At 48.3% G+C, this 16,088-nt stretch overlaps 1 protein-coding gene across 1 annotated transcript; it reads right to left on the reverse strand.

Annotated features, from left to right (window-relative positions):
* Positions 1 to 530: 530 nt before the first annotated feature.
* On the reverse strand, positions 531 to 2,020 carry LOC119353202 (transcription factor MYB2-like). Its single transcript, XM_037619795.1, has one exon. It carries the CDS (start codon positions 1,831 to 1,833, stop codon positions 853 to 855), a length of 981 nt encoding a protein of 326 aa, XP_037475692.1. The 5' UTR covers positions 1,834 to 2,020; the 3' UTR covers positions 531 to 852.
* Between the last annotated feature and the right edge of the window lie 14,068 nt (positions 2,021 to 16,088).

Here is a 16,088-nt window from a genome sequence, read left to right on the forward strand (position 1 = left end):
CTGTCCAATTCGATCACCTGGAGCATATGCTTGTGCTTGGTTAAATTCCGCGCGTGTCTCTTTTTCTAGGGGAATTCTCAGTGACGCTCGCCATCATCAAGACAAACACAAAGATGTTCAGTTGATTGCATCATTGGATTGGCCGGAGAGGCCGGTCCGTACGGGCGCCTAGCTGAAATATCTGCTTATCTTTCTCTAGATTAGATTAGAGGAAGGTGACTCGTATCCTAATCGGCACCGAATACTTTTTATAGTTTGGAGATGGGCATGCGATCGAGCAAATGGTTTTCGATACAAAACTGTGGTCGGTTACGCACACGTGATCAATTCAATCTAGCTAGTTTGTTGTGGTTGCTTTGTCACATACTCATAATCTTGATCTACTTGACGAATAATTCTTCGTAGTAACATAACATGCATAAGAATGTTTATGCATGAAGATTAGAGGTCTCTCCCCACAGATTAATTAATTACTCTCTTAGTTCCATAATATAAGAGCGTTCTTGGCACCACAGCCTGATCGGGATGCATGGTTGATTCAAGTTTTATTGCGGCCTCAGCCGGGCCATCAAAAGTTACACACGGCTGGTTACAAACCAATCACTCCGTATTTACCCAGCAAAGAATGAGTAAAGTCCAAAAGGAAAAAGAAAAATGAAAGATCCATCAACATTACACGTAGTACACATACTGAAGAAGACACACTAGCTAGCTAGTGAAGTTACTGAAGTATACTCATGTTTTGAGAGAGGAGGAAAAGGGATTATTGGAGCGCTAAGTGCAAGATTAGTAGCGAACGCTCCGATAATAACCTTCCCCTCAGTTACCACAGGTCACCGGTAGTTTGATGTTTCACAGCCCCAGCATGTCCGTGCACCACAGGTCATCGGCGCAGGCGCCCCACATGGTCTCGCCGCCGAACTCCAGCTCCGGGAAGCCCACGTCGGCGTACAGCCCCGCGTGGAGCGAGGTCTGGTCGGACCACCACGTCTCGGCTCCAAGCAGCTGCGACTCTGCCCGTTGGTGGTGCTGTTGTTCTTGGGTCATCATGAGGCCGCCGTGCGTCTGCGGCGGCTGCCAGAGCGCCGTGTCGTGCATGGCAGCGCTGCTGACGACGCTTCCGTGCGCGCTCTCGGCGGTAGCCACCATGGGCGCCGGCGGGGGCAGGGGCTGCACGCCGCAGCCGTCCGTGGACACGGACGACGACGACGACAGGGCGGTGGTGCAGGAAAGCTCCACGTCGGCCGCCGCGGCGCCCGGGCCGAGGTCGAACACGTCGTCGACGGCCCAGCACCGCCCGTCGGCCGCGACCGGCAGCGCGGCCGCCGTGGCCTGCGCTATCACGTCCCCTTCGCCGGAGCTGTTGGCGGCGTGGATGCGCTCCAGGAGGCGGGGGATCCAGAGGCCGCGCACGAGGTCCCTGAACCGCTGGCTGCCGACGTCGCACCGCAGCTGCTTGGCGTGGCGCTGCACCCGCGTCCGCCAGTAGTTCTTGATCTCGTTGTCGGTGCGGCCGGGGAGGTGCTGCGCGATCTTGGACCACCGGTTGCCCCACCGCGCGTGCAGCTCGAGGACGAGCAGCTGCTCCTCCGCCGTCATGCCGCCGCGCCGCAGGTCCGGCCGCAGGTAGTTGAGCCACCGCAGGCGGCAGCTCTTGCCGGTGCGCTTCAGCCCCGCGCGCCGGGCCAGCGCGTTCCACCGGCCTTCGCCGTTGGCGGCGATGTAGTTGGCGAGGAGCACGTCCTCCTCCACCGTCCACGGCCCGCGCCGGAGCATCTCCTCCTCCCCCGCCGCCGTCTCCTCGCCTCTCATCCCCCGCTGATCACACGCCATCGCCACAACTGACAAGCGAAGCTAGCAGCTAGCTATCCGGATCTCTATATGGGTGATCAAATGATGGGACGATGAAAAGGGCGGGAGAGCCATCCGCCATGGACGGGCTTATATAGAGGAGAGGAGTGGCTAGCTTTGCTGTAGGTAGTGGAGGGAGAGAGGTATTCCGTGGTAGCTTGGTTGGCTTGGCTTGGCTTGGACTTGAAAAGAGTTAGTAGACTGGACGACGGATGATGATGAGGATGGATGATGGAAGGCAGATCGGGGAGCACGCCGCAACCGTGGAGGATTTGTTTAAGCATGCATCTGATGATGAACCAAACTCGAAAAAGCCAAAAGTTGAGGCGTGATTAGCCCGTCTTTTGGAATTACAGCGCCAGATTAACGACGCTAACCCGCGGGCACACGCCAGTTAAAGCTAGCTAGCTTAATTTTTCTCGTGCTGCTTTGCTTTGATTTTGACCCCATGTCCGGTGTAGACTTCACTGCTCAGTTGTGTCGTACTGCCTCCGTAAAAATAAAATAAGAGCATCTACAGCCGGACGCCCAAAGCCACCTCAAATGCCTCATCGGGCTGCTTGGTTATTGACCGGTCATAAAATTTCAACCCAGACAAACTCTTTAAACGGCCCTCAAACGTTGGGACTGGCCGACACCCCATATATCCAGTCCAATTATAGGGCAGATATGGGGCGTCTGGGCGCGTCCGTCACGTCGGACCCGACAGCCCGATCCCACAGCAAATTGCACCAAAATCACAAAACTCTTCCTCCTCCTCCCGCCACCCTCCAAAATTGCACCAACATCTGCCACTACTGCTCCCCATCCTCACCTCCGGTCCCGATCTGCCGTCGTAGATGTCGTCTGGCCCGTCCCCGAGTGTCGCGACGGAGACGCGGTCCGCCTCGTCCGTCGGCGTCCCTTCTTCGGCTTCGTCATGTAAGGCGGAGATTGTCGCCCAGAAGATGCGGCGACGCCGGCAGCGAGAGAGGGAAGCGGCAGCAGCGGTGCAGGGAGGTGCGGACATCGGCAATCAGCTGTCTCCCCCGCCGCGTCCGGAACCCCGCGCTCCTTCCATTTGAGCACCGACACGGATTACGCCGTTCGACCACATTGGGACAGAGGAGGATCCGATGGCCGGCTGGACCATTTCGGAGAGATTTCCGCCCACACAGATGCCGGTGATGGACGTATGTGACTCGCCGCGGCGAGCCATCCGTCTCACACTCGGACATTGATTTCACTTTGTCATGTCCGGTTTGTTGAACTATGATTTGTTTTGCTTTGTTTCGAACTTTTAGATTCGAACAATTTGTATCATATGATTGACGTGCATGGATTGCATGAATTTGAGGACTGGCATTTGAGGTATGTGGATGTGCAACGCAAGATATGAGGGGCCGGCAGGCGCTGTCCACGGATGCGCCCGGACGCGCTCGTGGGCATATAGGGGGCCGGATTTGCCAAGTCCAGTTGTAGATGCTCTAATGATGTTTAGATCTTTACTTTACAGATGGAGTAATAGCTATACCAGCAAGATTTACCAAACCATGCGGTATGATTTTTTTTTTTTGAAAAGAGGCGCTTTATAATACTTAAAAGATATAAGAACCATGTAGAATGAATAGAAGAAATATTTTTCTGTTTGTGTGTGTGCGCGCGCGCGCGTGGTTTTCATCACAAAATATGCTTTAAGCTCAAATAATATATGCCTGAAATCCCTGAATACACGCACCAATTTGTCACCATACTACTGAAGATAAGCTCTCTCATATATGCCGCCCTAGGTACTAGTTAGCTAGGTACTATCAAGCAGCATGGTGCTCTCAATTATATTGCCATACAGTCAACTGCCTGAGGTAATAATTAAGCAGGAAATACTATAATTGAAGGAAAAAAACAAAACAAATCTTTTCTAAATAAATAGAGCAGAGCAGGTGTATGGTCAGGATCCACATCTCCAGCAGCAGCGGCACAGTTGGGATTGGATTTTTGTGTTTAGTTTAGTTTGGTAGGTGTGCATGCATGGACGTTTTTGTCAAACCCCGCCAGCAGACTCCGGTCTCCCCTCTGACGCGGCAGAACGATACATCTCCCACTAACAATCTTTATACGGTACCACCGGTGCAGTAGTACATGGTCGCTTCCATTTGTTTAGCTTCATTTCAGCTCTCGTGATGGATTTGGCGCATGTGTAGTTTTGTTGGCTTGCTTGCAAAGGTCAAATTATTCGTTGAATCGTTTTCGTCATACGTGCTGTGAGCAGACTGCACTACTACGTGCATACATATTCGACTTGACCACGGGGGTCTCTCTATGTGCTGTCTTCATTCATGTGCCCCCTTGCCACGGGAATCCGATGGCAATATCGGCACGCAAAGGAATCCGATGACATTATTCATTCCAAATTTTATGTTTATAAAGTTCAAAATTGCACACACTAGTTGGATCTATTAACCAAACCAACAGCACAAGCAACCCTGGAAAAAAAAATTAAATTCTGATCCCTGGGCCCAACCGTCTCCTTCGTCCAAACGGTCCGACGGCGCGCCATTGTTTGCCGCGTCAAAGGAAGGAGGATCCAACCATTCATTGTTGATCACATATGGAAAGCTATCAGGACCATGGTCCTGTCGGACCATTGTCTTCGAGAAGAAGTTGTCACTCCTAGAAGAGCCGTGGATCCAAGGCCTTGACCTCTGTTAATTTTTCATGCACTGATGTGCCAAAGGGCCAAACTTCGAAGGGAAGTCGCCGCCTAGATGCCCATGTACCCTGTAAAACCTAGTCTAGTCCAAACTTGGGCATGGACAGCCCGGCCCAAGAAGTCCCGCCCAAAGGCCGACATCAGGGCTGGACTCGGACCTCACTTTTCCCGCCCAATCCCAGCCTAAAGCCCAGGAAAAGCCCGATAAAATCTATTATTTAATATATTTTATGAAAACTATGTATAATATAGTATAATATAACCACGAAATTAGGTATTTCATTCTTTTTAATGGACAAAACAACCTTTTTATCAGGCTGCAGGCCGGGCCCGGGCTTGGGATTTTGAGGTCGGGCTTTTTAAAACCCAGCCCGAAACCTGGCCCAGCACAGAGATGCCCAGGTGTAGTCTAGTCGTGCAGAACGGGCGGCAGAAATCTATGTTGTGAATCTTCACTGTCGTGTACAACGTCGTCGAGATAGGAAGGCTCGAGAAACAATTATTCTTGGGCAGACACCACAAGTGGAAGGACTGATGCGATCGATAGTGAAAATCTACCCAAAACCCCAAAATCGAAGAACAGCTACATCCGATATATTGAGGCCTACATGCACTTCCACACCGACAGAACTGGTGAATGGGGAGGGAGTGGTGACCTATCGATGGATGAGAGGTGGAGGCGTGGAGTACGTATATAATGCCTCTTGGATTTGTAGAAGTTTGGTCTCTCGATTTTAGTTCATTTTTGCAAATGATATTATGATTTCTCCTTCTCTTTATAAACAGAGGTATACATGCGCGCGCGCACACACACCCCACCACCGCTGACAACACACGATTTAAACCTCGGGGTTTCATCTCAGTAGTCTAAAGATATAACCATCATCCAAATCATCCAATCTGGGTTGGTTCTAGTTTTGATTCGATTTCTTACTCCACCCGAAGTATTTTCATGATAACGTGGTAACCCCGTCATGAAAAAGGAGCAAAATAAAGAAAAATGATGAAAACACATAGAAAACAGGGGTGTCAGCCTTGATAGTTTTGCGAGTTGCACAAGATAGTTAAAAGACAACTAGATGACGCCGCACATGTGTTGTGGGGACCTTGTTAGAAAAAATACATACATAATTGCTGAAAACACAACTAAGACTAATCAAAACAAATATAAGCTTAAAAATAATAGAAAAGGTAATTTTCTTTTGAATTGTAGGTATGTTGCAATCATCTCACAAATATACTGCCAATAAAACAACAATTAACAAAATAAATTATGACTAACATGCATGCATAAATTGATGACGTGGCAGCACTGCATGCATAGATTAGTGCAAAAGGGTAACTTATGAATTACTACATGCATGCATTTCCTTATGTGGCAATTGCATGACTAGGAAAAAATATGTAGTGAGTTGTAGTTATTTAGGAATAGAGGATTAGGGAAATATATTATTTCAGTGAAGTTGCTAAAATTTAAAGAATTTAATCATCCCTTAAAGTTAGTAAAGGCTTTTCCTTTTGTTTTATTCACTTTTAAATTTCTCATTATTTTTAGAATTTGTATATAATATTCATGAATTTCTAGATTTTTTATTAATGTTCTAGGAATTTTCTTGTTCTTTTTTCAAATTTCCTGTAGATCTTCATTTCAATAAGCCACTTTTGAAACGATTTTTTACTTTGTATGTCAATATTTGTTTGCTAAATTTACAAATACATTAAACTGGCCCGCAAATCAGTTGAGTTTTCAATCAAATAAAACCTATTTTTTTATCATTCCCTTTCCCCCCATCCCCCTCTCCTTATCTGTATTTTTTCTCTTATTTCCATGAAAAAAAAGAATGTCATTCTCTTATTGTAAGCTGGGACTTCATGCCTATTTTTCAAAGAAAAAAACTAGTGGGAAAGCGGGGGTTTGTTTGCACAAAGCTGGGTAGCAGGACGCGTGCCGATCATACATTATTTAGTTCTTTCTTCCTTCTTGCAGTGCGACGTGGTTGATCGTGGAACCATTCGCGTAAGTTACTATTCCTTCCATTTCAAAATATAGTGTCCCCGCACTTTCCGAGATCCAACTTTGATCATAAATTTAACCAACGAGACCAACTGCGACGAGAGAAAAAATTATATAATTGAAAACTTTTTTCGAATACAAATTCACTGATATAATTTTTGCTCCCACTGCAATCGATTTTAGTAGTTAAATTTACGGTCAAAGTTAAAGCACGGGAATTAATTGGCACTTCGAACCAGTCAGTATTTGTAGGCTTTCAGAGGGCTCGCATGCCTAATTAACGTGGTAACTTGTCTCACATAAACTCCGGCGGCCGCTCGCCGCTTTTACATGTGTACCAATAAAATAGAGAAGGCATCTATCCGGCTCGCTAGCTAGACATGGCAGAAGATCATGCTGTAAAAAAAAAGTAACAGTTCATTTCTGAATTTTGCCAAACTCGAACTAATTTGGGTACGGAGATTTATATGCATTGACCACACCAACCATTCGGATGCAACACAAGTATCCAGAGTACAGGAGGGTATTAGAGCAACTTTAGCAGACCACACATCCCGACCCGACCCGTAAAATAGCCGTCAAAATACAGGTCGGGGCGGAAAACCTAGCCCAATCAAACCCGCATCCCGCCACGGCCCGCAAAAATTTTTAGGGGGCGCGGCAAAATTCCGACACCAACCTGGGAAAACGCGGGTTTTCCCCTCGCGGCTGCGGTGTCCTGAATATAAGCGGAAGCGGTTGGTGGGGGGACATTTCATCCCACGTTTTCCCCCACCAACCACCTCTTCTCTCCCCCCTCGCGCGGCCGCCGGCCACCGCCCAAGATTCCGGCGAAAGCAGCCGGCAGGAGCATGCCGGAAGGCCGCCACGCGCAGGCGGTGGGCCGCCGAATTTGCAGATTTGCGGCACTTCATCGCGGGCCGCCGGATTTGACTTTTTCCGGCAGCCGGTTGCTGCCCCAAGCAATGGAGTGGTCGGGAAGCCTCTCCCCCAGCCCAGACTAGGGTGCATCGCCGCATGCAGGTACGGATTCGCCCGCCCGCCGCGAGCGAAGGTTTGCGGGCATGGATTCGTCCGGCCGTCCACCGGGCTCGGCGCTCACGCAACGTCTTTGTAGCTTGCCGATGCCGCTCATAGCGTGCGACGACTGCACGTGGAAAGTGACGCGGCTCACTTCGGGCACGCCGAAGCACCCCAGATGGGTGTTCTTCAAATGCGAAAACGACGGGGTACGTGCACTTGCGGTAGCTCATTTCATAGCTCATTCTTTAGTTCAATTGCGGCAGCTCACTTCGAGCTTGCTCATTCTTTTGTGTAGGACGATGGATGCTCATTTTGTTTTTGGGAAGGCCAATACATTGATTTGTTGATAGAAAGAAACTTAATAGATGTTGGTGCACTTCTTAGTAGAATCGAAGGCAATGATGCGGCTGCATGTGCAACTAGACGGGAAGCAATGTCTACTTCTTTCGAACCAAAGATGAAGAAAGAGGAATGCAAAATCAAGAATCCACAGATCAACAACGAATGCATGGAGAAGATATTAGTCCAACTAGTGGGAGCAGTTATGGAAGTTGAAAATCTTCTGAAATCCATACTTGTGGTTCTTGTTTTCTTTGGTTTTGCTATTCTAGCAAAGATTTGGTGATGTCTTTTGTATCTAATGTTGTTGCAAAAGCAAAGAAATGCATTATGCTAGATCAAATTAAGTTGCAAATATAGAATTTATGGGCTGGGAGGAGCTGCGCCAGATCAGACGCCGCAAAGCCGACCGTTAAAAATGGATATTACGAGAATATTCTTTTTTAAGGTCCATTATGCAGGGTCTGCAACTGTGGCCGTCCGTACCGGTCCGCAAAGGCGTTTTTGCGTGAACTGCAAACACGTTTTGCGGACCGGAAGGATGCGGGTCTGCTAGAGTTGCTCTTAGAGCAGTGAGTACATGCAGAGATCTGAACTCAGAAAAAGTAGACATCCATGCCGCATCTGATACACGAGGGGGAGCAGAAGCCAGAAGCTCAACAACAAACAACCTATTGTTGATATAAAAGCAACTTCTCCCGGGTTCGTGGACACGCTCAAGAGCATGTCCCTTAAAGCAGAAACAAGCACGCCTGATATGATCAGCACTAACCACGTCCACGCGACAGTGTTGTTTAGCTACATTCTCATCATGTACACACACTCGTGTGTACTAGAATAACAGATAAATATATACTAAAATGAAAGCCGCTTTCCTCCTTTTGCTCCATGCTTCCCTTTTCTTATCTTGTCTTGTTGCTCTTCTCGATCGATGGTGTCTTGTTTGAGTGAAAGTAAAGAAGACCTTTGATTTGATTAGCCACGAGGGATCGACCGATCGACCGATCCCGGTTTGTTTATGATGCCTACATTGCTGAAGTGAAAGGAACCGGCAGAAAAACATGGCACATTGATCCCGGTTTGTTTATGATGCCTACATTGCTGAAGTGAAAGGAACCGGCAGAAAAACATGGCACATCGACACTTGTAGGATGCACACCGGGGCAATGGAAGTTAGTAGTGGTAGTCTAGTGTTTGGAACCATAGAGAATGTATTCTATTAGGGATATGGTGCTTGGTCTTTTCTGCATCCTGTTAGATAATTACTTAGGCAGCATCATGGTGGTGGCTTTGCGAAGGTGAAGTTAAACTTTGCAAGCAACTTCCCGTGTGTTCCTCCTTTTCAGCGCAGATGCTCAGCTCCAGTTCCCATGCTACTAAAGAAAACACATGTGACTGAAAATGCTGATCATATATGTGCAAACTTTCAGTTAAACAAATGATGTTCGTCTCTATACTTTGGATCAAAGCATCTCGATGACTCTTGTCGCAAGAAACGGAGGGACACACACACACGTGACTAATTAGGGTCATGGACTCTGATTATTAGACCAGAAGTAAACTAATCATCTCTTGTCAAGAAGGTGGTTTGTTCTAGAACCTGGGTGACCGATCTCGATTGTTAATTCCAGCAAGTGTCTGAAAGGGCCATGCCGATTGCGGCGCCACTTGATCGATGTGTAGTACTATAGCCGGCCCGGCCGGCCAGTTGTTTAACTATCATCACACAAGTACCATTAAAAGAAATCTGGGATGTACCACTGCTGGTGCGGGTAAGTTGTGTTCGCATCGCAGCTACATCCCTACTCCACTCAAAACCATTGGATTTTCAGTGGTTTCCACGGCATCCATGGTCATCACAGACGGCGACTTCAGCTGCACTGCACAGAACTGTGTGTCCTCTGAAGCTCTCAGACCAAGCAGCAAAATTGCCGGCCCAGATCGAGCAGCAAAATTGCCGGTGTAAATTTTTCATGTGGCTGGCAGTTCACGGAAGATGTCTGACGGCGGATAACTTAGAGAGAAGGAACTGGCCGTCAAATGGCACCTGCACACTATGTTCATCTGTCCCGGAGACTTGCTCACATCTTTTTGTGCACTGTGACTTTACCAGGCAGGTTTGGACGAGGTTCAGGGATTGGACAGGGGCAGATTTCATAATACCGGAGGTCAATTTCAGTTCTACAGAGGATTGGTGGCTGAAGGCGAGGGAGGGGATCCCAAAACCAATGAAGAAGAACTTCGATACTATTGTCATCCTTCTCCATTGGAGGATTTGGAAGGAAAGAAACGCGAGGATTTTTGACAATGTCGCTAGCTCGGCTGACAGGGTTCGGGACCTGGTAATACAGGATATCCACACATGGAGGGCAGCAGGATGCATTTGTGACCTGACGACATGATTTAGCTGGCCTTCTTGGTCGATTTGTAGAGTCAGATGCTTCCTGTGCGGTCGAGCTGGGGTGCCGGCTGTATTGTTGTAGTTACAGGTCTAGTTCTCCTAGACTGTAACCTTGTACTCTCTCTTTTTCCATCTAATAAAATACGGCCAATGGCCCTTCGTGTAAAACTGACTCTTTACTGCAAAACTGCCGTCCCAGACTACGGTCGTGTGGCAAAAACATCGAAAATGGCAGTGACATGAAGCGAGTCCAAGTCGATTCTTCTGAATCTGACTGGAACTGCTTAAAAATCTTTAGACCCTTGACTGTTCATCATCTTCAAACGCATAGAGATAACACGGCCATAAGTCCATGACATAGTACATACATATGCATTAATCAAACAAGCACTAACCCGGTGCGTTAGTAGTAACGACCGGACTGATTGATGGCTACCCATAGCGTGTGACACCTGAATTCAGAAAGGAACCAATAGGCATTTCAGGACGGGGTTCTTGGCTTGTGTGGCGTGCCGAGCCGTTAGTGCGAGACGTGGTATGGCATAAAAATAAGCAAATGGAAACGACGTCGGGGTTTGGGATGTGGTTTTTTATGGAATTATGCGCGGAGGCGAGCCGCTTGCCCGTCAAAAGGAGGAAAAGAGGGTCGTTGCAGGCGCGCGAGTTTCAATGTGAGGTCCTCGTAGAGAAGGACGTGGTGACGATGGTCGTCTTCTAGAAGGAACCCCTGCAGTTTAACTACTACTCCCTCGGTTTTTTTTAGTTTGCATATAAAGTTTGGTCAAAGTCAAGCTTTGTAAAATTTGATTAACTTTATGTTAAAAAATATAAATATTGACAATATAAAATCAATATTATCAGATGCACCACAAAATGTATTTTCATATTATATAGTTTTAATATTGTAGATGTTCATATTTTTTTATATAAACTTGGTCAAACTTTGTGTAGTTTGACTTTGACTAAATCTTATATGCGAAGTAAAAAGAAACGGAGGGAGTACTATGTGCGTACATGGATGGATGATTGGGCCGCTTATGTAAGTAGTAAGTGATCAGTGGGGTAGCAATTTTTTGTAGTGGTAAGACCGTGCGTTGAAACAAGTCGTAGTGAGAAGGAGATTTGAACATTTTTCGGACCATTCACAGCAGAAGCGTAAAACACTTGACAAATCTAGTCGTGGCTAAGTGATCGGTGGGGTGGCAGTTTTTTTGTAGTGGTAATACTAACTACTAGTCTACTACTACTACTAAGAGTATAAGACTATGCGTTGAAATAATTCTTACTCCACTAAGGAGGTTTGCACTGACATTTTTCAGATCATCCACATCAGTAAAACACTTGACAAATCTAGTCGCAGCTAAGTGATCAGTGGGGTAGCGGTTTTTTATAGTGGTAATACTAACTACTACACTACTAAGAGTGTATCTTACTCCTAAGGAGGTTTGCACTCTGAACATTTTTCAGACGACCATTCACAGCAGCAAGCAGCAGTAAAACACTGAACAAATCTAGTCATAGTCGTAGTAGTGACGGTAACAAATCTATGTCATAGTCGTCAGTGGGTTGGAGATGAACAGATTATACCATGGGAGAACATTTTCCGAGGAGGTGACATCGAGATTCTCTGACCAAAAGGGTCACATCCTGCTGCTAATCACTGAATCACTGTTCGATTGTTAGGGCATTTCTAACCAATCCTTTATCCGGCCGTTTTTTTCTCTAAATCGCACCTAGCCGATCACTTATACTGGTCTAGAGTAAATTTTTACTCTAGCCCTATTCCCACGAGTATATTTACTCTGGCTAGCAATGACCGAGTAAAATTATCTCCCTCTCTCTTCCTCTCCTCTGCCTCCTCTTCTTCCCCTCGCCTCGCCGTCGGCGCATCCCTAGCCTCGACCCCCCTCCTCCCAATGGACGGACGCGGTGGCCGAAGGTCCCCTCCGCAAATCCGGAGCGTCCCCAGCCTCGATCCGCCGCCCCCTCCTCCCAATGGCCGGACACGGTGGGCGGAGGATCCGGAGCGCGGAACCGCCCCGCCACACCCGCGGGTCGTTGTGCGCCGCCGCTTCCTTGAGTCACCGCCGCTCACCCGATCCTCCCGCCGCCACTTCCTCGATCCGCCCGCTGTCGCGACCCTCATCCGATTCGAGGATTTTCCGGAGCTCCCTCCGTCGCAGCCGCCAACAAGGACCTACCTTGGCGTCTGATAGTGTTCATGGGGGACGTGGGTGGTGGAAATCACGGACCGGGAGACCCGGCAACGGCGGTGGATCGGGTCGTTCCACCTGACCATGGAGTATGACTGGTGGTAGGTGAGGTACCACGGCCGCGATGCGAGGCTGAACTTCCCGTTCGGGATGCCGCCGGTCCACCTTGTCCCGCCGGAGCCGGGGGTGGTGAGCGCTCGGATGGCACGGGAGGATCAAAACGCGAGGGGGCGCCTCGAGGTGGAGGCCGCCGACAAGGCCTACATGGATGACCTCCGGAGGCAGCACCCGGAGCTCGTGGAGGCGGAGCGGGCGATATTCATCGTCAATGGCGGCGAAGTCATCGTCATCTCCGTCGACGAGGAGGGAGGCGAGGAGGAGCCTGGCACTGAGGAGGAAGAGATCGACGTCGAGGAGTGGCGGAGCGTCTTCCCTGGTGACGACGATGACGACACTGACCCAGACCTGGCTATCACTGAGGGTGGCCTCACCAGGAAGGACTGGCTCGACCTCCACTTCAGCCAAATTTGGGTGTAGTTTATTTTAATTTTTTAGTGTAGTTTAATTTAAATTTAAATTTATGTTGAACTTATGTTTAATTTGGGCTGTCAAGACTATCTATGCTCAACTTATGTTGAAATGCACGCAAGTTTCGGTTGAAATTTGATTGAATTTATGCAAATTTACATTTTACTCCGCTAAGTTTAGAGGATCGGCTAGAACCGACCAAAATTTAGTGAGGTATAAATACACCACTAAGCTTTACTAGGACAGATACTCCCCTATTTTTTAGGAATCGGTTAGAAATGCCCTTATGGTGGTTTGCACTCTGAAAATTTTCCAGACGGCCATTCATTCGCAGCAGAGAAGTAGTAAAACACTTGACAAATCTTAGTCGTAGCTAAGTGATCAGTGGGGTAGCGGTTTTTTGTAGTGGTAATACTAACTGCCACTACTGAGTGTACGACTATGCGTTGAAATAATTCTTACACCAAAGGAGGTTTACATGCACTCTGGACATTTTTCAGGCGACCATTCAGAGCAACGAGCATCATTAAAACACATGATAAGGGTCTGTTTGGTTCCAAATAAGTCACCAACTTATAAGTCAAAAAGTGAAAAAAGTGATTTATTTTGTCAAATAGACCAAACTCATAAGTTGCTCCACCTCAATTTAAAACTTATAAGTCATCTCCTTTTACGTGAGTCCATTACCTTTACATAAAAAACAAGGTGGAAACGTGTGCTCAGGTGACTTATAAGTCAGGTAACAACCAAACAGACGTGACTTATAAGTCACTGATTTTAAATCACCTGACTTATTATAAGTCAGGTGACTTATCGGAACCGCCTAAATCTAGTCGTAGTTTTGAGTCAGTCTGTCAGTGGGTTGGAGAGGAACATTTTCCGATGAGGGGACATGGAGATTCTCTGACCAAAGGGGTCACATCCTGCTGCCGATCACTGAATCACTGTTCGATTGTTGTGGTCAAGTCCGACAGGGGGGCGCAGCAACAATTTCCAAGGGCTGACAAAATTAACCAACGAGTGGAGCACTAACCATTTTCCTCATACGCGCAGTTAAAATCTCCTGCACGATTAGTTATGCCCGATTTTCTTCGAGCTCAACGACTCCTCTGACGGAGACAAGAGGTGGTGGTGGTTACCGTCGCTGATCCCGGATTCCTGACAGAGCAAATTTAAGCTGCGCCAGCAAGTAATACTCCAGGTAGTGGAGATGCTAGCCACCCCATGATCTCTGCCTTCGTACGTAGCTGCTGCGCTGTTGGGAAGCAAAATGGGTATAGTCGAATAGCACTAGTGCTACTGATCGATTGATCTAGCTAGCGCCTAGAGGAAACTGCAATAGTGACCTAGGGTAGAGACGTCGGCGATGCGATCGGATTAGGCAGAGGCATCTGCTAGCTAGCTACCGCCTTGTGCTTGATGCTGTCTCTGCTTCCAGCAGCAGCAAACAGGCGAGCGATTCCTGCAGGGCGCTCACTGTCGCACCTTTTCATTCGTTCAATTTTGCTTCAGGTTTTGCAGTGCAGTGCTCGGCCATCTCTGTTACAGTTGATTTCAGTCCAATTCCTAACGTTTGGATGTGCATCGTCATCTGACTACGTGAGCTCCTCCTTTTCGACAGTCTTTTTTTTTATCGACAGTCATTCTCACCCTAACCTCTGGTGGTTAATTTAGCGTTGGGCCGTCAGGTGCTAATTACCGCTGGCCCAAGCATGCATAATTGGGCCTAACTTCGTTGAGCCCATGCATGATATTTTGTTGATATTTTCTGGCGAAGTCTTCACTCTTGGGTCATCACCGACGCGGCGGCCGCGCAAGCAAGACTCCGTCGACATGCATGGAAACGCCTTCGTTGAGCATGCGTGCGCGCTTGCGTCGCTAGTGGAGGCAAAAAGCCATGGATGGCGCGGGCGCGTTCGACCGCCTAGTGTCTAGCTAGCGAGTCAGTCATGCATATGGTTCAGCCCAAAAGACTCGCGCGCCGCACCAGGGAAGCCGATCAATGGCGCCCGTGGAATGGACCGAGCTAGCTAGCTAGCTAGATAGGCCCCTGCATGCATGCCATCGTACCTACCAATGACATACTGTCGTCTCGTCGACATGGAGTTTGTATAGTTGGGGGTTGCATTGCTCAGAGTATGCCAGGAGTAGTGTACATGCATGCAAAGCAAAACCAGCAAAGGTGGTGTGAAACGACGTGCGTACTTGGCCTAACAATCCCCTTGGCGCAAGAAGCACGCACGCTTGGCGGGAGAACACAGTTGACGCCGCCGGCATGGCATATGCCGTGGTGACCGCGACGCCCGATGTGCGCGCTGAGACAGGGGATAATCATCAGATGCTACGTCTAGGCGTGGACAAATTAACAAGGTGAAAGAGGAGAGAAGTACTGCAGCATGTGCACTCCAACGACTTCCATGCAGTTATGCTAGGTGCAAGTGTTTCACCAAACTGTAGCTTGTTGGAAAGGGACAGACACCAGTTGACACCCTGCCGATCAGCGCCGAGCTCGTCGCGGCCCCAAGTCTTGCAGCCACCGTGCCGGCATAGCTAGCCGATTTTCCCTTGTTTGGTACGCGCGTTCCTGTTAAGCACATCACATGCACGGCACCCGGCCGGCAGCTGGAGAACTCAACTTAGTGGATGGCACTTTCAGTTCAGAGTGTACTTGTGCAGCAGTACGTCCACTACTCAGACGCCCCATGGACGCATGGTTTGGCAGCTTTGATTGCATTCGCGTGTTTGAATTCAGGGGAGAAGAAACACGGCCTACATACGTCGGCCACACACAATCACGAAAACTATCCAAAACAAAGGGGAGACTGTGACTACCACTACATGCCTTCAAATTTTTGCCAAAGCCCCAGCTGAACTCGTCGTCGTTGCATCACTGTAGCTCATGTCAATAATGGACAACATCAAGAAATACAAACACTGAAACATCTGCAAAGACCCGCCCGTAGATAAACAATCGTAGACCGCGCACGCACGACGGAGATTGGCAAACTTGCCAACAATATCAGCCGGGAG

Source organism: Triticum dicoccoides, chromosome 2A (genome assembly GCF_002162155.2).
Source record: "Triticum dicoccoides isolate Atlit2015 ecotype Zavitan chromosome 2A, WEW_v2.0, whole genome shotgun sequence".
NCBI classification, from domain to species: domain Eukaryota; kingdom Viridiplantae; phylum Streptophyta; class Magnoliopsida; order Poales; family Poaceae; genus Triticum; species Triticum dicoccoides.